Raw genomic sequence first — 23,369 nt, forward strand, 5'->3', positions numbered from 1 at the left:
CTTTGAAGTCTTGGGCTATCCTTTCCCTGAATGCCCTCGGATTACTATGTTTTGTCCTTAAGTTGCTTCTAGTCCTGAGGTCACTGGATCTGCTTCTCATTCCCTTCCTTTGCTTTTTCTAATCTCTGTTGACACTCCTTGTCCACCCTCTTCCTTCTCTCTTTGGTAGTTTCTTTGTTCCTTTTTCTTCTTTGTTTCCTGCTACTTCTCTAGTCCAGCACTAGTGTGTGGTCTGACTTTGAAAGCCAGCACCACCAGTGGAGACACCGAATGAATGAGCATGTGGCACTGTCTGCTAGCTTTACATTTTAAGTTCCTTTTGGTGATTCCTAATGATGTTGAGAGACTCTGAGTTGTCTTTGGATGTCCCAGTAGCTGAAGAAGTGGAATACTTCACTACTAAAGTTGCTTATCATTGTGACTGACTGTCCAGAATCTTCTAAGAGGAGCATTTCACTCAGAGTTCTTGCTGAAAAGGAAAGCCTATGGTGGCCATATTTATAACACATCATCCCTCCCTCCCTCCTAGCACAGCTGACTGGACCAGGAATGCAGGCCCTAGGCAGCAACCCATATCATGGGTTGGCAAAAAGGTGAGGCGTGTCAGCCACATTCTTCCTTTCAGGAATCTGATGTAGGAAATAATAACAGAGCAAATGTTAGTGGTGGGGGTTAGAGCTGAAAGGATCCATGAGTTAGCTGAAATTCTGATAGTCAGGGGCCAGCCAAAGTTAAGGGGAGCAGACAGCACAACTGAAAAGAAACAATGAAGAGGAGAAAAGGCCTGCAGGGCAGAGAAAAGCAGAGTTGCTAAGAGCAGGTGATGCTCTTAGCAGGACTGGGAGAGCATTTACACTCTGGATGGCTTTTCACTTCCAGGCCACATGAAACATTCCATCAAACCTCCTTTTCTTAAGGTAATGCAAATACTTGTCTGTTAATTGAAACCAAGAAAAAATTTTCCTAAATAGTAGGTGAGCCAGCCAAGTGTGTATATATAGTGAGCTTTTGTATAGGAGTATATTCTCCCTTCTAATAAGAATTTGTTTCAAAGGATGTGGGCCAAAGTTGTCAGTGAGTGTCTTAGAAATAAACGGTGGGGAGGGAAAATAGCTGTCCTTCTCCATAATGTGGCAGTGGAGGGAACCGTAGAGTAAGCATCAGAAAATGAGCCCCCATCAGGTGAAGATGGGACTTAGGGCTTTCACTGGGAGAATCCGTGGCTCTGCAAACATGCCAATCAATGGCTGTGTCCACACAGAGCTAAGGTATAACATTTCTACTGAGACCTATAGACTCTTAGGTCTATATTTGAAATTTAGAATACACTGACAGAATGGGAGCACTAGCTCCTCCAGGTCTAGGAGTACTTTCTTGGCTAGCTATCATAGGTTGTTATTCAGTAGGTAAAGGAAACACTCATCAGTCACTGGGTTCTGAACACCAAGAGTAGCTCAACAGGTATACTCCTCTACCTACTTTTCTGTCCTCCACGTTAGGGAATTACATACAAGGCCAAATATTACGAGTCTGAATCTTAAGCTGAACACGAGTCCTTATTTTCAGTGAGGTATTTTATATGTGCATGGCACATTCAATACTTATTAGAAGCATATGTCTAGATGAATTTGAGAGGCTTCAAAGGCTGCATTCAAACAAACATTTAAAGATGGCAGATTGAAAGTTTGTGGATCAGACTCTTTCTCTTTCTCTTTCTATAGGAAATGAAGACATTCCAGAATCAAAAGCCACCAGCTGCTGCAGGTGTGGAAATGAAAGCTGCAGAGAGGTTGTGGCCTCGGCCCTGTGTGGTTGTGGCACATGATGCTGAACTGATGCTGTGCCCACCACCTAGCAGACCACCCAGTGGACAGGGCAAGGCTCTCATCCACCCAGTGCAGACCAACTCTGCACCGCATGAACTTACCAGGAGTAGGTCTTTGCCTTGTTCATCAATATCTGTTACGAACTTCTCAATTGGTTGAGGAGATTTTGAGTGAAAAGCCTGTCTGGGAAGGGCAACATCTCTGGGCCAGTCTTCTTCTCCTGGGAGTCCAATTACACTACAAAAGAACCACATGTGAACATAAGCATTAGATGCTATGCTGAAGCTGTTTTCCTACCAAATTCTAGATGATGGTACAGTCTAAGAGGCAAGTATGGGGGACACAGAGCCCAGGAGCCCCTCAGTTATATTACTGGCGGGATTCTCATCTCTTTCTGTCCTATTGCAGTATGGTGATCACAGGGTGATCTCAGGGGAGAATTGTATAATTCACTGGGAAGAGATAAAAGATTACTCTGGTAGCAGATACCAAATATATAGGATGATGCAGAAATGGAAATTATTATATTACCAGTAAGTCCTGATGTACTGACAGAGTAGAACCTATATGTTCAAAGGAGGCTCGTAAGAGCATACAATATTTCCTTTACACCCGAGAATGCTTTTTGTATTCTGATCAAACACTCATACTGACATGCTTTATGATGCTCATCTAACATGATTAACACATAAATTTGGTTGCACTTTTGGTTAAAGAATAATTCCCCAAACAGTAATTATATACACTAGAATCAGACCAAAAAGAGGCTAAAAAGTATGTTAATCTTGTGCAACTATCAGGCACATGCTATTTTATAATTTAATTTCAAATTAATTGAATTAAATTTAGCTTATATATATTTTATATTACCAAACTATTTTATGGTATTCCAGAGTAAACAATAACGAAAGACAGTATCATTTATGTTTCTGCTGAAAATCATTCTGGAATCAGAAATATGGAGAGTGGATCCAATGATATAGAAACAGCATAGATATTGTGTGTCAACTATACTCAAATACAAAAAATAAATTAAAAAAAACAGCACAGGCTTTAGAAAAGGTAGACCTAGGTTCAAATTCTGCATCTACCACTTATTGCTAGGTAAGGACAAATTAGTTAGCTTCTTTCTTAGTGTCTTTCTTTATTGACATCGACAATTTAGGGGTGCCTGGGTGGCTCAGTTGGTTTACCGTCTGAGTCTTGATTCCGGCTCAGGTCATTATCTCCTGGTTGTGATACTGAGCCGTGCATCAGGCTTTGTACTAAGTGTGAAGCCTACTTAGGATTCTCTCTCTCCCTCTGCTCCTGCCCTGCTCAAGCACGCATGCTCTCTCTCTCTCTCTCTCTCTCTCTCTCTCTCTCTCAAAATAAACAAATAAAAGAAAAAAATGATAATTTACAGCAATAATTTACATAAAGTGCATAGCACAGTGCCTGATAAACAGTACTTGTCAATATCAATACACTACCCATTATTATTATCATGAGAAGAAAATAATGCTATTAATCTAAAATGTGTGGGCAATGCATTGCTATCACGCTAAAAATATGAACTGCTTGAGTCCTACTGATATGTGACTTGAGGTTCTTCAGAAATATTGTCAGTGGCCTTATGCAACTTATACACTATAGAGATGTTATTTAAAGTTTATGTATAGATAGTAAGTAGGTTTGAACAAGGGAAGTTAAGGGACGCAAGAAATTACATCTCACTTACAGACTCCGATTAACTCCGAACTAAAAGTTATAATTTAGTGGACAGAATATATAGCTTTCAAATTGACCAAACTATTTTTTTTAAGATTTTATCTTTAAGTAATCTCTACACCCAACGTGGGTTCAAACTTACAACCCTGAGATCAAGAGGCACATGCTCTACTGATCGAGCCAGCCAGGTGCCCCATGACCAAATTACTTTAACTACAGTTAGAGATGGTGCTGGCCTGGGACTGAGGTCCTGAGATATGTTCTCCTGATTGGGTTTCCCAGGTTTTAGGAAGATGTGGTGGTGAAAATCACAGGCTCTCTGTAAGGCTTTGTTCCTCCTTCCCTTATTTCAGCAGAGCCCAGGTCACAGACCTCACCTGGGAAGAGCAAATACCCATACCATAATTGCACCTGTTACTGGGTGTCCGGGGAAAGACACTGTATGCCTGTATCTGTTGGACATGCTGGGAAAGCCATGTTGTTGAGGCAAATAAAGACAGATTCTTGGACATATTTACCAGAACAAATGAATGGAAATGACTTGGGCAACATACAAATTTGCTTAATAGCAAGATCTAGAGTAAGAGCAAAGAGAAAAAAGATATCACTATTGATTATTAAAGGACATCAATGTGTGTGTTTGGATAGAATGGAATAGGCAGAGGAAGAAAAAAGAATACTTATTAAAAACTTTAAAAATTTTCTTCCTTTTATTTTCAGCTTTTTAGCCATTTGTGTATCATTTTTTGCATATCATCACCAATCATCTAGAAATCAGTTACAATAATTCTTAGTAACAATTTAAAATCTTTTTATTTGCAGCTTTGAATGTACTTATGTCGAAATAAATCTGGCGATATGGGCAGCTGACTGCCAAAAGCCCTTAAAGAAACAGCGTCTCTGTATGTATGTGTATATGTGGTGTATAATTACATGTATATATACATAGCTACCTATATAAATAACTTTCAAAAGTATTTTTAAATCTATCACCTCCTCTGATCTCATAACGACCTTCTGAGACATGTAGGTCAGTTATTACTTCCTTTTTATAGATGTGGAAACTAAGGACAGGAGTGAAATCAGCTGCCAAAGTCACACACAGTGAGTTCAGCTCACTCGAGTGAACCCAGTTCTCCTTATTCCAAATCCAATATTTTGTTTCCATTTAACTATGACTCTGCTCCTAAAAATGCTCTAAAATGTCACGAGCTAAAAGCATTTAGTTTCACTTTCAAAGTACTTGTTGTTCTTTGAAAGTATAAATGTCTCCAAGTGCAGAAACATTTCTGCCCTTAAGAGAATGTGAATGTGGCTTTCCTCAAAAAAATTTTTTTTCAGTTTAATATCCAGTATGAACTTTTATGGCCCATATATGAGTGTTGTGAAATTCTGATAGGTCCATTAACAAGTGCTTGCATCAAGTTTCAGTATTTGGACAGCTGAATATAAGCCTTAAAAGTTGACATTTGCACTGGAAAGACTGACAGAGCACAAAACCTATAAATGGCAGTGGGGACAGAAATCATTTCTCAAGTACTTTAGAAATGACACTAGGGTGCAGCATTGTCCCTTTTCTTTATGCCAAAGTAACAAACGCAGAGTAAACAGAACATAATTTCAGTGAAACAACGCCAGAAACCAAGAAGTAATATCTGAAGGCACAACATATATAGAACTTTATGGCTTCTTTTTTGCTGGCAACCTAGGGTCTCAGGCCTTTGCCAAAAGTGGAACTGGCTTTCCACTGGAAGCAAGTCAAACATGGTTGTCAAAGGTTCTTTCCGGTCCATCTCAGTGGCTTCAGATACTAAGGGGCACTAATAGTGCTAACAAGTTTGCAGACCCCGGGGCTGGAGAGAACGCCCCGGTAGTGTCAGTAAGGGAAAGGTGGTGACAGGTTTCAATGTCTGGCAAGCTGGCTTCGGTCAAGATCATTTTTCCTTTAAACAGAGTCACTGGTAGGTCTGACTTTCACAGTTCCTGCTTCAAGTTCCCACTGCACTGCACACAAAATACACAGTGAGGGGGAAGAATAGATGGAGGGCTTATCACTGTATGGTCAGAGAAGCTGACATTCAGAAGCAGGGAGAACATGAGTTTTGTCCTGAATCTGTCTACCTTATGGAGTGACAGTAATAGTCACTGTCTACGCCATAGTAGTGGTAGGAGGTGGCTTGGGGGGGGGGGGGAGGGGGACAGGGAGGAAGAGGAGGAGTGGTAGTCTTGGCAGCTTCCCTGGACCTGGGAAGCCCCCAGGCAATAAAATCAGCAAATATTTTTCAGGCCTTAAGGCCACCGGGTTCTGATTTGGCAGTGGCAATAGCACCAATGGAAGCCTACTGAAGCTTTCTAGTCACTAAAAGACAAAACTCAGGTTCCAGTTTTATTCCAACTGTTTTAAGCAGTCCTGTTTGGGTAGACAGTGTTAAAATATAATTCTTTTCTTTAGGGATACTTTTCATCAGTTTTACAGATGGACTGAAAGTATCATAAAAATCTCTGGGATTCCTATAAAATATTATAGACCAACGATCAGGGTTTTTTTTTGGTTCTAGAATCCCCACTTTTTTCTTACTCCCCCCAATTCTTTTTTTTTTAAGTTTATTTATTTATTTTTGAGAGAGAGAGAGAGAGACAGAAAGAGAGAGACAGAGAGAGAGGTAGAGAGGGAAAGAGTGAATCGCAAGCAGGCTCTGTACTGTTAGAGCAGAGCCCAATACATGGCTTGAACTCAGAAACAGGGAGATCATGACCTGAGCCAAAATCAAGAGCCAGATGCTTAACTGACTGAGCCATCCAGGCACCCTATTCCCCCCTTCCCCCCCCCCCCCCCAATTCTGAAGGGGCTTGGCACAAGCACATATCCCAAAAGGATGCCATACTTCATGCTTTGTGAGAAGATAAAGCTCCTTCTTAACATTCTAGAAACATGAAAGCATACATACGCCCACATGCATAAACATGTAGACATGAATGGAACTCTGCAAATTATCAACAAGCCAAGTAACAGACAATTAGAACCAAAGAATGTTAAGCACAAGAAAGAATCTTAGAATTTATATCCAAAGTTTCATTACTCAGGTGAAGAAGTTAAGGAACAAAAAGGTTAAACAATTAAGGATGAATTATAATAATAGCTACCATTTTTAAAGTATTCACTATGCACCAGGCACTGTGTAAGCACTTTATGAGGCATTTTAAATGACTTTCTCAAGATTGCATAGTTATTTAGCAACAGATGTAGGGTTAGAATCTAGGATTCTCATTTCCTACTTTGGTGCTCCCAAGAAAAATGGGTTGTGTAGCATACCATCTTTTGCCCAGGAAAACAAAACAATGCAAAACCAATCTGGATAACAAAAGGATACTCAATGGGGACAGGAAGCCCAGTGGGCAAGAATGGGTTACCAGGCTACCAAGCGCCCCACCTCTGACAGTGGACATCTGAAACGGCCCAAGCACACAACACATCTGAAAAGAACTGGAGCTCAGCCAAATGGAGAAGGAGGATTAGCGAAAAGATCCACACGAACAACATACAAGCTGCCAGAACAGAGTCCGGATAGGCTACATGTCATGATGGGCTCTGCATAAAACAGCATGTCTGCCATGTTCCCACTCACCACACAAATAGTAACACTGTCTGAGGCCGCAGCTTGGGGTAGGAAGGACAAGAGATAAACATTTTATATGAAAGGCACTATAAATGTTTTAATGCTACAGATGCTGATGCAAAATTAGAGTTACTACTTACTCCAAGATTTTTCCAAGTTGATCAACGTCTGAACTTCCACGAAAAAGAGGCCTAGAAGAATAAAGATACACATTAAACAGGATTTTCTCAAGTTACATTTCAATCATATTGGTCATTACCATGGTTTACGCAAAGTAAAATATTCCTTAAGGGTGAGGATGAGGTAAAGAAGTGAGACCTCTTTCCTTTGGTAAATGAAGGTTTTTCTTGCATTTCACTTCATGGTGAGGATCTCTCCTAAGTATCTGGTGGTACCTGACTCCCACGTTTTCTAACCATGGGTATCCTATTTGTACTCATTCCAAAAACAGTGCCACCAGCACATACATTCCTCAGTTTCAAAATCCTACTTAACTTAGTGAAAGGGTGGAACACATCACTGTCCTAGTCTGAACCGAGGGGTCTGTGGGCTTTGAAACTGCTCTTAGTCAGATTCTTTTCTGAGCACCCTTGCCCCACCTCTCTGCTATACAGTACCTCCTCAGGGCTTTCTGTTTCCATTTGTCCTGACGCTGCAGGGAGAAAACCCCTGGACCTATTGTTCTGATTTTCACCTTCCTTTCTCACGTTATAGAAGCCAACCATCACTCTTGGCTTCAGAGGTGACTGTGAACACACAGGCCTCAGTGTCTACACTGAGAATTTAACTGGCAATTAAATGAGCTCATTTGGTGACATTTCTGGCATTTTCCCAAGTAGATCAATACCCCTCAAGGGCAAGTACTTCTCTGGTTTGCCCCTAATCTTTGGCCTAATGCTGTACCTGAACAGGTGCTCAGTTAATAAATATTTCATTTAATATATTCCTATGGTACACACATAAATGTTTCTTAACCCCCTGCTCAATGCCTCACAGGTATTTTTCAACAATGTGCTTTAAAAAATATTTTTAGCCTATTACCAGAGACCGTACTTTAAAAATGTTATATACAAGTTATAAATATAAGTATTATATATTATTTTATAAAGCCTTAAACCTTTTAAATATTTTTTAGGCATAATAAGTAAACTTGTTATATAGATCATATATAGAGAATCCTGCAAAGTCCTAGCATTTCAGTGGCTAGAAGATATCTTAAAATCCCTCAACCATAGTTTCTATTCAGGTTCTTATTCTTTTTAATTTTTTTCAGGTTCTTATTCTTTAAAAGGGTTATTTGCAAATGCAGCCAAAAATAATTAATTTGTGGCAATGCTATGGGCTGAACTGTATCCCCTCCAAAATTCATGCTGAAGTCCAACCCCCAGTCAGAGGACTGACTGTATTTGGAGATAGGGTCTTTAAAGAGGTGATTAAGTTAAAATGAGGTCATTAGGGTGAGCCCTAATCCCATCTGACTAGTGTCCTTATAAAAAGAGGAAATTTGGACACACAGGGGCATCAGGGGCATGTGTGCACACAGAGGAATGATTATGTGAGGACCCAGCAGGAAGGCAAGCCAAGGAGAGAGGCCTCGGAAGAAGCCAAATCTGCTGACACCTTGATTTTGGACTTCTAGCCTCCACAATGGTGAGAAAATAAATTTATGTTGTTTAAGCCTCGCAGCCTTTAGTATTTTGTTATGCCAGCCATAGCAAACTAAGATAGGCAACTCCCACATCACTAATGCAGCCAAGTTCGGAAAGAACCAGGGAGACGGCTTTTGAAAGCCATCCAGACAGGTCTTCAAAGAGCAAGTTTTAGAAAAGCCAAACAATGGAATCTTAACAGCTGTTATTTCCAGAACACTAATGTTGAATCTGACATAGTGCCATGGGCTCCCCAAACATTATCTCATTTAATTCTCACAAAAATTTCAGGACCAAGGTAGTTATTATTATTATCCCTATTTGCTGTTGAGCTAACAGGATTGGAGATGTTTCATGATTTACCTAAGGACAAATAACAAAATGCAGACTTAAAATTCAAAACAGGTCTGCCTTGCCCCGAGGCCTATCTGCTTCATTATTATATTATGATACATTTATTTTGTTTACTAATGTCCTCTGCACTCATAGACAGTACCTATCGCTGAGGCTGTGGGGTGAAACAGCACAGAGAATGTGTGAAGGGCACTTTATAGAGAATGTGGTGTCTCACAAGCAGGTGTCTGTGGGATTCTGTACCCATACTACTCTGCAAGTGTCCAAGTGTCTTTAAATTCTTGCCGTTTTAACAAGGAACAAAGCAATCCACCAGACTGACTGAAGTTCTCTATGTTTTCCATAAACTTACTGTCTGATGGCCCTTCTAGATTTTTTAAATTAAAATTTTAATTTTAATTCTAGTATAGTTAACATACAGTGTTAGGCCCTTCTAGATTTTTACATTCTTCCCCCCAGGGTAGTCTTTTACGGCTGTCTTGCTCACATCTTAATTGGTACATTATTTTTTTTTTCCTTTCCAAAGCATAGAACTTGGGTTGCACAGAAACAACACTGCTCCTTATTTTCACACTCATCTGTTTCCTTAATATTAAAGTATGAAATTACAAAACTAAGTGTAACCAGCATCACAAGGTTTGGACGAACACAAATGACCCCTCTTTGTTTAGCAGGTATCTCACATGGCTCGAGTGATGGACATGCCAGGTGAGTAGGCCCAGAGGGAACGGAGAGCATGCATTTAATCTGATGAGCTGGTTAGGCAGCTTTGTAAACATGCCAAGCCCCTCACCCTTCATGGAGAAGACTGGTATCCACAGAGGCAAGGGTGAAATTGTCTTTGAGAATCATGGAACTGTTTAAAATCAACTGGCCGTGGCTACTGGGAAATAACAAAGCAGACTAACTTAAATGGATGTTGTTCCCAGGTAAAAGGAGAAGAGCACCTTTTTCCTGAGAGGGTACCAAGACCCAAGCCTGAAGCTCAGGGGTAGCAGTGGCTTTTGCCCTTACTGGTTTGGTTTTCAGCTCCCTTTTTTCTTTCTTGGCAATATTTTAACATCTTTGCTAGCTCCCCTGTGCAGTCAAGCAAATGCTTGCTATATTTTATCTTACATTTGCTACATGTTTTAGCAGAGGGCTTTCAAGTCATATAGTGTACCATACTGTGAGAGCCTAAAGTTTTATCTCTATTGGCTGGACTTGGCCCACAAAATGAAATGTGCTTTACATCCTTGAGTTAGAACTGGCCCATTAGTTTGGTATCCTTTGATGAGTGCAACAAGCAGAAGGTCTTAATCATAACCACTTTTCTGTGACCTGCTATGGGGAATACTAGAAACTTGGAAGCAACAAGTCAGTGTACAGCCCAAAATGACTTTTGCCACACAGGAAGACCTGGCATGTGACTCTGTAGTCTATTAATTTGGCTTTATAAGAGATATGGATTAGCTTGAGTTATACAGAACCACTAAATCCTGACTGCATGCAATTAACTCCTATAAGATAGGTCTCTGGATGCAAAAACAAAGTCACAAGATGATCAAAAGGAGTCACATGAAGTGGGTAACAGACCTACTTAGTTGGTACTGGTACTGATACTCTTAGTTGACCAAAAGGTTGGTCATGAATGTGATCAAACTCTTAGAACCATCCATTCAGTTTTTGACTGAAAATTCTCAAGTTTGAGCTGGTTTTATGACAGAGGATGCTAAGTTCGTCAGGAACATGGGGAGTTAAGGTGGATTTAGAGGAAAGATGAAACTTTCCATCACGATGAATTCTTGGGGGTGCTATGGTAGAGTATGGAAATGGAAGAATAAGATCATCAAGGACATTATATGATACAATCTGTCTTTAAGGCTCCATGGTCAAAAGTCTTGGCTGTATCAGGTCTCTGACCTGTGTGCATCAGGCCAGAAGGATTGTATTTTCTTTTTTTTTTTTTTTAATTTTTTTTTTTATTCAACGTTTATTTATTTTTGGGACAGAGAGAGACAGAGCATGAACGGGGGAGGGGCAGAGAGAGAGGGAGACACAGAATCGGAAACAGGCTCCAGGCTCTGAGCCATCAGCCCAGAGCCCGACGCGGGGCTCGAACTCACGGACCGCAAGATCGTGACCTGGCTGAAGTCGGATGCTTAACCGACTGTGCCACCCAGGCGCCCCAGAAGGATTGTATTTTCACTGAGGTTACTTTGAATATTTCTTCCTTCCTCAGATAAGCTGAGTTAAATATCCTTCAATTCATATAATTTATGTCATATTTTAGGTGGACCATTATGGACATAACCTTTGACTATATTCTTTGGTTTACTGGTGAGGGAGAGTTTAATTCTACTGCCTTGAATAATTTTTATAATTGTACGAATGATTCAGCTAAAACACACAAATACATGAGTCAAACTTGGCTAGTTCTTTATTACCATGACATAGGGCTGAGCTGGAAGGAAGGAAGTAGAGGGTTGAAGGACCAAAATGGGGAAGAGTAAGACACAGAAGACTGAAACACAGACTAAGCTAGAGATGATCAGACAGAGAAAATGTGAGGAGGTCCAAAATAACTCTGAACTCTGTTTCTGCCTAGTGCCTAAAAGTCTATCTCTTGTGGAAATCCTAGGGTATATTTATATAGGTCCTTCATGAAAACTGAAGATGAAAGGGGAATATTCTATTATATATCATGAGACAAAGGCTCTTAAAAAGTCATAGTTTTTTTTTTTTTTTTTTGAGTCAGTGTAGGGAGAGGATCCACTAAATTATCCCATAAGCCTCCCAGGTAACATACTTACTAATTCTTTTATACTAATTACTTAAAAGTAAAATTAACAGAAGAGATATTCTGCTGAAAGCAGTAAATCTGAAGTTTGGTGTTATATTTTTTAAAACATTTCTTTATATACACAGTTTTTGGAGGGGTTAACTAGTAAAATGGAAAGATTATGCCTATCAAGAACATTCCCAAATAAAAACTGTGCAATTGTTTTATTGGATTAATATATTAAAAAATCCCTTTATTATACAGGACTTATTTATTTATTATACTGACCTTACTTAAGGTCAGTAACTTTTATGCACTCTACTATAACAAAAAACTCTGATTTATTAGTTGCTTCAGATCACTTCTCAGTAGTTTAAGCAAAGGTTTGGGTAGTGGCTTGCAAATATTATCTGTTAAAGACCTTTGTTGCATATACATTTCATAAAACCATTTTTAATTTTATACATTTCTTTTCCCTTCACCTGGCCTATGATCTTCCCTTTTCCTCAGAAGATTTTCTCCACACTCACTTCCTAGGACTATTCACATTCTTTTGCATAAACCTCCTTCTGCCTCTCATGGCTCTCAACCTCTTTTTTATTTCAAATTCCCACCTAAACTACAGAAGACTGTACTGGAAGGCCTTACCATTTCAACCTTTGAGGCCAATTTATTTGACAAGATAAATCATATTTGGGGGGAAATATCTGAAACTGAGTATCGCTATGTTTTGATGAAAGAGAATTTTAGGTTATTTCCAAGCATTTTCTTCAAATATCTTCCTTCACTGTTATACTTGGTAATAGTTAATGCTGATAAGATAAACTCTTTCTGAAAAAAAAATTTAATTTATACATAAAAGCATTTTTTTCTAACTAAAAGGATTGTTGCTAAATATAATGGCAGATTGCATTCGTTTCAAACCACAGCAAACTCAATTTTCTTCTCATATGAGCGTAGGCACTGTCATATCAAAACAAGAATGGTTCTTGGGGTTTTTTTTAGCAAGGATTTTTCCTAAAGTTTTTTTGAATTTGTGAATTTCAGCCTTAATGCACACCACCTTCAGTCCCCCTCCCCTGACATGTTGATTTTTCAGGACTGGAGAAAGGGCATAGACTTTGATGATGGACTATCTTGGGTGTGAATCCCCACTCAGCCATTTCTGTCTGAATGACCCTAGGAAAGTCACTTAGCCTCTTTGAATCTTATTTGCTTTATCTGTAAAATGTCCAGTTTATAGCAGACCTATAAAATAAATGGCAACTAAATACACATACCTTCTCACACTTACACATGGTAGATAGTTCTCCTGCTCCTTGGCCACTATTATACACAGATGACAAAGTATTTCGCATAGTGAACCAGAAAGGAAGAGGACATTTGTCACCACCTGGTGGATGCCCAAATCATATTAAAGCCTAGTAGCTCTTCTGCTAGGGTCATACACCCTTACAACTTTTACACCTTTATCATCAAGAAAAGAAAGAAAGAATGTCAAATTTTTGGATAAAGTTTGATTAATTTTGAATTGGCAATATTCAAATATTCTTGAATATTCTATTCAATATTCTTCCTCTGTATGTAGTTTTGACAACACACTCACGCACCCTATCTTTTAACCATGAAGTGAATTTCCTTGGGTCAAATTACAAAGGGTACCACGTTTCAGATTACATGCTTTTTTAAACAAACAACTAAAAGAACATATAAATGTCATTCATAAGCTCAATAAACAGTGGAAAACATTTAGAAGTAGGGTATGTTTTCTAGCAGATGAGACGTGTATGCTGATAAGTATCCTATAGAAAGGAAATGATTCACGCATAAAGGAAGATGAAAAGCTTACGTTTGGTTACAATATGTTCATTGTACTAAAAAGATGAGGAAATCATGGATCACTCTATAGAACACCTCTGTAACCTGTATTTGACCTGCAGCTATGCTTTAACTGCTATCTTTCTTGATTAGTAGAGCAATTTTCCATGTTCATAAAATGACCTTTTGAAAAATATTTCCTACTATTTTATACTTGCTCCCATGTTCAGTTTTAGATAGAGCTATTATATGTTCACTTAAAAATGTTATCACCTTTCAATTACCACCTATTCAAATAACCACCTTAAGCAGAAAACCAATTAATTGATTTACTTTGTAAACACTAATTGAGTGATCACTCACTAAGCACACAGGGCTGCATGAGGTGCTGGGAGAGAACCCTTCCCCCTAAAAATATATTAAATATAAATATTATATAATATATGGTCTTAATATATACTATACATATACTTAAATTATATTACACATTTTGATATAAATACATTACAATATAAATTTATAATATTTACAAGATCTATGTATTACACATCACCATAATGATCCTTGCCTTTCTGGGAGAGAAGAGATACAAATGCAGGATCATGAATTAAAGATGTTTATCTCGTTTTACTGGTGGGAGACAAAAGTTCAAGGCAATCATTTAATCTTTACTAGAATGTTGGAAGGTGGTCTGATTAACTGCCTTTTACAGATGAGAACTAAAGAAACTTATCCAAGGAAACTCTATTCAGTAAGTGGCTAAGTTGGTCTATCTGACTCCAATGAGCAGGAAACAGAAGCTGTGTTTTAGAAAGATTAATATGGCAGAGATTTACTGAGTCACTCAGAGGGGACAGAGACAGAACTAGAGGCGCCAGTTGGGAGGTCAGTGTATGAAAGAGATGACAAGGACCTAAACTAGGTGGACAAGCAAATGGGAAAGGCCACAAAGACATTTAAGGGAAGGTGATCTGAATTTGGTAAAAAAAAAAAAAAAAAAAAGGCTCAACAAGACTTGGGAGAAGCAGTGTGGTTTTAAGTTTCCAGTATTAGTAAAATCAAGCTTAATGAAAAAGGTGGGGAGAGGGTGGTGTGGGGAGAAGATTGGAAGGTAATTAATTTTAAATATGTTCCTTTACAATACAAAATAATGCATAAAACAATGCTTTGAAATCTGAGAATGAAAAACATGCAAATGATAGTTTAGCACACCTAGGTATATACCCGAGAATACTGGCAATGTATGTGCACACAAACACTTGTACATGAATGCACACAGCAGCATTATTCATAACAGCCCCAAAGTAGAAACAACCCAAATGTTCACCAACCGACAAGGGATAACAGAATGTCAACAGAATGCCGTGGAACCGTACAATGGAGTTTCATTCAGTCATAAAAAGGAATGAAGCACTACTACAACATGAATGACCCTTGAAAACATTATGCTAAGTAAAAGCACCCAGTCACCAAAGGCCATGTTTATCATATGATTCCATTTATATAGAAGAGGCAAATCTAGAGAGTCAGAAAGTAGATTAATGGCTGTTTAAGTTTGGGGGGCTTGGGGGAAAATGAGGAGTGCCTGCTAATGGGTATAAAGTTTCTTTCTGGATTGATAAAAATGTTCTAAAATTGGCTGTGGTGATGGTTGCCCAACTCTGTGGATATACTAAACTAAAACCCACTGAATTATACAATTTATATTGGTGAATGGTATGGTATGTGAATTTTATGTCAATAAAGCAGTTTTAAAAAACAGTTAAGGAACTGTATTTCCAAGCAAACATTACAGATTCAGAAGGACAGTAAAAAAACTGATTTAGGGGCGCCTGGGTGGCGCAGTCGGTTAAGCGTCCGACTTCAACCAGGTCACGATCTTGCACTCCCGTGAGTTCGAGCCCCGCGTCAGGCTCTGGGCTGATGGCTCAGAGCCTGGAGCCTGTTTCCGATTCTGTGTCTCCCTCTCTCTCTGCCCCTCCCCCGTTCATGCTCTGTCTCTCTCTGTCCCAAAAATAAATAAACGTTGAAAAAAAAAATAAAAAAAAAAACTGATTTAGGCCTAAATATATATTAAAAAAAGGCTTAAGTACATGGTATTAGAATACAATGACAAACATTTATTTTACCATATATTCGGTCAAGTACCCATTTGAAGACATGTGCTCTGGAAGTTCTGAATAACCTACTAATAAGAATCTGGATTTCCCCAAACATTTGATTTATCAGATTAGAACTAAATAATAAGACAAAAAAAGTCTTTGTACAAAAAGGGCTTACAAAACTACTATCTTTTGCTTTCCTCTGGATGGCAAGATTATGGGTGATTTGTTTTCTGCATTTTTCTAATATTCTTCACTGAGCATTTTATGAGCCCTAATAACTTTTTAAAATCAGAAGAAAAAACCCCCAACACTGTTACTTGCAATACAGTACTAAATGAATGCAATCTGCCCACCTCACTTCTGCATTCCCATGTCTTCTGCTAACCCACTTCTATTACTCGGTTACTTGTTGGTCTCTCCAGCCAAACTGGAAGCTCTCTGCGGACAGGGCCAACCCTTACTTGCTTCTGTATCCAGGGCACATAATTTACTGCTTACTCTGTCCATGACTGGCACTCATTTAATACACAGGAGTGGTTACTGTTCCCTGCACTGAGAAGGCCTTCTCTCCCTTCTTCCCATCAACGTCAGTTCTTCTCATCTCAAAATTCATGCCCTTGGTTCATCTCTGGGAAATTCAAGTGTGAGCATGTGTATTTGCACATATATATATGAATAGATGTGTAGGCATTTAGAGCCAAAACCGATTTGATTTATATTGTTGTATCTGTTTTATGCTTTAACTGGCCCGTGTTACCGTATTACTAGACGGTATCATCCTGCAACTAATGGGTATTTAAAAATGTGGGCTGGCTGATCATTGGTCTCCTACATCTCAAATGTCACCAAAATCACCCGAGAAGCAGCAAGAGGCATGCTGGATAGGAACTTTGCCCTCAGGTGCTTTACTTCACCAGGTAGGCAGGCCAGGGATGGGCTCTTTGGAAGGCAAAGAAAGAGAAGGGATGAAAAGAAGTGTAGCAAAGGCCAAACAGAGTGAAGGATTAAAAAGGGTGTGGAGGGGAAAGAGGCTCTGGAAGGAAACCAGCCCAGAAAGGAAGGGCTGGTGGGAAAGAGCAAGTGAGAAAAAAAAAAAAAAAAAAAAAAAAAAAAAAAAAAAATTAAAAGCCCAAGTAATACAAGGCAAGTACTAGGGCAAAAAGAAGAATCTGAGATGAAGTTCTTTCACTGAGACAGAGACAGATAGGAAAAAACCTCTACCAGGAAAGGGAGGTGCCCTTCACAGGAAAGGCCAGATGAACACAATTTAGAGAGTGTGCTGCCCTATCTGTCCATAGTAGGGGATTTGGAGTCTGGTCATTTCCTTACAAATAAATAGCTGAATTTACTTTTTTCCTTGTTACCAGATGTGAATAATTTATTTCTCCATAGAGGGCTCATATTTTACTGGACTATGTATGAGTAACTTCCTTGAGACAGAGAGAGAGAGAGAGAGAGAGAGAGAGAGAGAGAGAGAACATGAGAGAGGCAGAGAGGAAAACCCCACCACTTTTCAACTCAAAATTGAGAATTAAAACTAAACCAGACTTCACCAAACCACTTGAGACTTCTGAAACATTACGAAACTTACAAATTAATACATTTACTGACTTAGTCAATTTTATATATGACTCAAGAAGCCTAAGTGGTCATGAAGATAAAAAAAGATCATTTCTAAGCACTTCAATAAGTATTAATTATCTATTGTTTGCCAGAAATAATCATTGCTTTTAAATACCTATTTAATTACAGAATTATCTTTCTGTTCTTCCAGCGCTAGCTTTTCTTGTCTCAGTCAACTTGAGATGCCGTAACAAAACACCACAGGCTGGTATTTCCCATAGTTCTGGAGGCTGTAAGTCCTAGACAAAGGTGTCTGGTGAGGACTCTCTCCCCAGTTCGTGGATGGCCACTTGCTTGCTGTGTACTCACTTGCAACAAGCTCCCTTGGTCTCTCTTATAAGGGCACTAATGCCATTATGGGGGACCCACCCTCCTGACCTCATCTAACCCTGAATAATCCCAAAGGCCCTGTGTCCAGGGCCAACATCAAAATTGGAGGTTAAGGCTTCAACATCTTAGTTTGGCGGTAGTGGTGGTAAGACACAAATGTTCAGTCCGTAACACTTCCTTCCTCAATTACTAAATACAATACCCTTCTGACTTTTAAAGTTAGAAAGCTGGACACGTTCTTTTCCAATAGGAGCAACAAACATGATTTGTCTCATTCCATGTCTGGGATCCAAGTACTCATTTTACATACTTTCTGTAAGTTTTCTTGCCAAATTGCATGTTCATTACTCTCCCAGTGCCTCCCTTATCTCTTGCTCTCCCTTCATACGGCTCAGGGGAGTTCTTAAGGCAGGGAAGAAATGGCCGTACGTTGAGCATTTCCTACCGGCTGGGTTCCTAGTTGCATTATTACATTTTTGTCCTCACTCTTGCCCTGTTGTCTGACCAAATACTATATAATACTGCATTTGAAAGAAAGTTTTAGCACAGGGAAAAGAAATCTGAGTCAAACCTAAAAGGAGGTAACTCGCAAGGTGAAGCATTTATATCAGTATTACTAATTACCAGGAAACTGGAGGCAGTCCAGAATGTGTGACCTGTGATGCCTATTAGAAGCACCTCGTGCCTCATGGGCAGTAAGCTTCATTAACAGCCAGACATCTTAGGTTCAGTGCCCTGGGGAAAGCGGTCTTCTGGTCTGTCATATAAACAAACCCAGGGCATGGATCTTTCTCCCATATGGAAACTGTAGCTGTAATACTCACTGTATTTTATGTTGGGCTTGATATTGAGAAACTTTAATGATAACGTTGTTGGAAGATCATTTGGGGCAAGGGTGATGGTGGTATGCGGAAACACAGAAAAATGATCAGAGATTACCAGGACATCTGGCTGAATTGGTGCCATAGATTAATTAGTCAGGCTTTTTATTATTAATTGGGCTAGGGCTTATCAATCACCTTCACTCTGCAGAACTGTGAACTAGAGACCTTCTTCAACCAAACTTGAAACTCATTAGACCCCATCATAAAATCATCTGTCTACAGTCCTAGCCTTTCTTTATACTGTGCCTTCCTAGGAGAGAAAGAAAAGCTGTAATAGGGAGCTAGCCGGTTCATGAATGAGAACCTTAGCACCCATGCTTCTCAGTACTTGGCCATTTGGGTAGAGCACCCCAGGAACAGGGTGACCAACTTACCCACAATGGACCTAGTGTTAGCACTGAAAATCCTGTGTCCCAAGAAGCTTTTCTGTCCCAGGCAAATGGGGTGGTTGGTTACATTATCCAGGAAACCCAGAGCAAGAGGGTGTAGAAAAGGAAATTAAAAAAAGAGAGAGAGAAATCTACAAAAAATTTTTTTCATTGTTATTTCTGAGGGCTGTTTTGAAAAATCAGAGAAACATCTCTCAAAACAGTAAGAATGAAGGTGGCTCAGACAGGTTTCATTCTCTTTTTTTCCTAACAACTGCTATTATGTGATAAGGGACTAGATTATTGGTAAGCTCCCTCCTCCTACCATAATTCAAGATGTTATTACTCTCTTCCAGCAAATGACCTCATAAAGCTATACATAATTGATCCTTAAGCAACACAGGTTTGAACTGCACGGGCTCACTTGTATGAGGATTTTTTTTTTAAACAGTATTGTAATATTCTCTTATGATTTTCTTAGTCACATTTTCTTTTCCCTAGGTTTCTTGGAAGGATCCAGCATAGAATACATTTAACATATAAAATAAGTGTTTATGTTCTTGGTAAGGCTTCCAGTCAACAGTAGGCTATTAATAGTTAAGTCTGAGGGGAGCCAAAAGTTATATAGTTACTTTCAACTGTGCTGGGGAGGGGTTTGGTGCCTTTAACTGTACCAAATACAGTTGTTGTTTAAGGGTCAACTGTATACCTTGCCCAAGGAAAGAGCACTGCCAGTGGCTTTGTCTACAGTATGGTGACCCAGTCTGAGGGAAGTGCAGGATCTAAAGAGGTGACCACCAATAGAGACTGGGGTGGAGTTACTCATCTAAGATGACAAGAAGTATTCATCTTGTTCAACCTCATCGACTGGTAGCAATAGGCTGTGAGCTGGGCTGAGAATAATTCTGAAGTACTGCCTAGGTATGGCAGGAGAGAGGGCAGAGACTAATCAGGAACACATGGAAAATAAACTAGCCATGGGAATCAAGGTGACCCAGGCGAATCAAATTTTTTCTCTCTGATAAACTGACATCAAAGCAATACACAAGGAATAAAAGTCAGCAAATGTAAAAGTTAGCCTGTCTAATAATGACATACTCCAAGAGCAAATATTACACATATTAAGGTAACAAAAATGTGGCTTTCAAATCCACTTGTTAAATTTATTCTAGGAATCCATCAGACTTTGTCTTTGACACAATATTTTCGCCAAAGAGAGTCTTACAAGCTCTGTTGTGGGTCTTTTAGTAGGCAGTTCTGACCTCCTTTATGCTCACTTACACATGCTTTCTCTTGCAAACACTGTAATATTGACATCAACCATCTGTCAGCAAAATGACATAATCCAGGGATGAAGGTTTTTAATGTTGATTTTGGGGGAAAATAATCACTAGAAATTTTCTCAAATAGAAGTGTCTGTTGGTTGAAGTGGCTTATTAAAAAAAAAAAAAAAAGCTCTGCTCAAAAGAGAACCAAAAGTATCACTCGGAGAGTATTACAAATGATCCAAAAATATCCTTAAGTTGGATTCAATCTTTGGTTAAAAATATTCCAAACAGTGGAAGACTGATTTTCTCATTTTTTCCTTAAAAAAAAAATCTGCTTAGCATACAAATATGGGTGCTGGCCCTTAAATGTTAGTGATGTCTACATATGACACTAAGATTGAGAAATTAGTGCAGTGATCAGTCAGCAAAAGTTAGCATTTATTCTCTCTGGATAAAATTTTATTGACTCAAGAGCCACCTTAATTTTTTAAAAAGCTTATTTAGGGGCACCTGGGTGGTTCAGTTGGTTGACTGTTTGCCTCTTGATTTCAGCTCAGGTCATGATATTACAGTTTCGTGAGTTCGAGTGTTGAGTTGGGGTCTGTGCTGAAATGCGGAGCCTGCTTGAAATTCTCCCTCTCTCTCTCTGCCCCTCCCTTCCTTGCACTCTGTCTCTCTCTCAAAATAAATAAATAAACTTAAGAAAATAAAAGGCTTATATATTGTGTATATATATATGTATGTATGTATGTACACACACACACACACACACACACACACACACACACACACACACACGTTTATTTATTTACTTTTGAGCGAGAGACAGAGCCCAAGCAGGGGATGGGCAGAGAGAGGGAGACACAGAATCCAAAGCAAGCTGTCAGCACAGAGCCTGATGCAGGGCTCGAACTCAGGAACCATGAGATCATGACCTGACCCAGTCAGACGCCTAACCGACTGAGCCACCCAGGTGTCCCTATTGCATTTATATTTTTAATGATGGGTGGGTACTTTAAAATATATAACCAATATGGGGTGCCTGGGTGGCTCAGTCAGTTAAGCATCTGACTCTTGATCGCAGCTCATGTCTTGATCTCAGTGTTCTGAGTTCAAGCCCTGCCTTGGGTTCCACGCTGGGCAAGGAGCCTACTTAAAACAAAATAACAAGTTATTTTGCTGATTATAAAATATATATGCACTGAATAAAATTTGGAAAATAGAGAAAAGTATGTGGAAGAAAAAAAATCACACAGCATCACTTCAATTATTTTTCTCTTTTTATATACAAATGGATAAGATGGTATCTCTAAAGATGTCTTCCCTTTCAAACAAACTAAGGATGGTACCATACCCCACAGCAGAATCTGAAATCCAGCTCTGTAGTCCTTGGTTTGAACAAGAACAAAGAGACAAGACAGTGGTTAGCAGTCATAACAAAGCTGTGACTGAATACAACTCAAGCCTCTATAAAGAGAAGAATCAAGGACATATTTAAGAAAAAATATTTGCACACATATTTCTACCTATCCTTTTAGATAGAGTTTATATCTTATGACAAGGAGCAGCAGTCATCTTACTCTTTTTTCCTTTCTGAATGCTACAGACAACTGGTATCCTGTATGAATATAATATTCCTATCCAGTACATTTTGGGTAGAATCCAATAATGTGTGATAACTCAACAATTTAGCACAGGAAGCAAAGCCCACAACATTCCTTAGAAATTTCACAGACTATCTAGACAGAACAGACCCATTTGAATGGGATTTTTTTCAGTGATATTTGAGGAATGTAATTTTTCAGGGTGTACACACTGAGTTTGTGACGGATGCAAATTCAGATATGAAAAAAAAACACAATTAAATGATTCAGACTCTTGCATTGTGCTTCCACAGACCTTATTTCTGCACGGGTCAAACAAAGGAAAGTTGATGTTTGACAACTGTGGATGACTCATCAGAGGAAGTTCTTACCATATGGATGTGCTTGTTGAAATAAAGCTGGTTAACAAAGCCAGGCTTTTTTCTCCCTGTGGGCCACTGAGGGTTTCATTTTAGGAAATGGAAGTGTCAATGTGGACAAACTGTCCTCAAGTATTTATAGCATAATGTGTAGTTTCCTTAAACTGCCTTTGAACAAAGAATATGTGAATGAAAAATAAGATCTAAATTTCTCTCATTCTCTTGTGTCATCTGAACTGTACTGTTTACAAAACCTATTTATTAGCATTGTGACATGGGCATAATGTGATAGGAAAATGGTATAGCTACACTGAGGTATGCTATTGGTTTAAGAGTTCTTTATTCATGAAGTCTATTATGCCTTTGTCATATTCATTGCAAACATTTTTTCCAAGATTACTGTATGCTTTTTGAGGTATTTTTATTTCTTGATGAACTAAAGTTTTCAATTTTTATACAAATATTTTTGTGGCTTAAAAAAAAAGTTTATTTATTTTTGAGAGAGAGCAAGCGGGGGTGGGCGGCAGAGAGAAAATCCCAAGCAAACTCCATACTTCTCAGTCCAGAGTGATGCAGGGCTCAATCTCAGATGCTTAACCAACTGAGCCACCCAGGCGTCTGTTTCTTTCTGACTTTTTAATGCTTTGAAAGTCTAATCCATTCTAAGGTTGTAAGTATTTCCTGTAGTTTCTTTATCCTTTTATGGTTTCATTTCTAATACTTAAATAAATTATTATTTGCTCCACGCTAAGGAATAGAGACTCTAATTACATTATCATTCCCCACCCACCCTCCCTAACAAGTTGACTAGTTACCCTATCTTACTTGTTGAACAAGCCAGTCTGTCCTCCAGAATTTGTGAATTTTATGTCACATCACTTCCTAAACTGGGGTCTCTATTCAGTTCTATAAATGTCTATCATTTCTTCTGCTGGTACTAAATTGTTTTCATTATTGTAGCTGCATAATGCATTTTAGTGGTTCGCGGTGGAGAGTTTCCCTTCATATGTATATGTGTGTGTGTGTGTGTGTGTGTGTGTGTGTGTGTGTGTATTAATTAATTCTTGGCTATTTTCACGAGTTTAACTCTTCA

General features: G+C 38.9%; 1 protein-coding gene across 4 annotated transcripts in view; it reads right to left on the bottom strand.

The window, feature by feature from the left end:
- Window positions 1–23,369, bottom strand: part of CDK6 (cyclin dependent kinase 6) — a 260,707-nt gene that overhangs the window by 13,940 nt on the left and 223,398 nt on the right. For all 4 annotated transcript variants that reach the window (XM_047850934.1, XM_047850938.1, XM_047850937.1 and 1 more), the window contains exons 6-7: window positions 7,294–7,344; window positions 1,928–2,063 (exon numbers count right to left, since the gene is read on the bottom strand). In XM_047850934.1, coding sequence (XP_047706890.1) covers window positions 1,928–2,063; window positions 7,294–7,344 — 187 coding nt within the window. The remainder of the gene's footprint in view (window positions 1–1,927; window positions 2,064–7,293; window positions 7,345–23,369) is intronic.

This window comes from Prionailurus viverrinus, chromosome A2 (genome assembly GCF_022837055.1).
Source record: "Prionailurus viverrinus isolate Anna chromosome A2, UM_Priviv_1.0, whole genome shotgun sequence".
Lineage (NCBI taxonomy): Eukaryota > Metazoa > Chordata > Mammalia > Carnivora > Felidae > Prionailurus > Prionailurus viverrinus.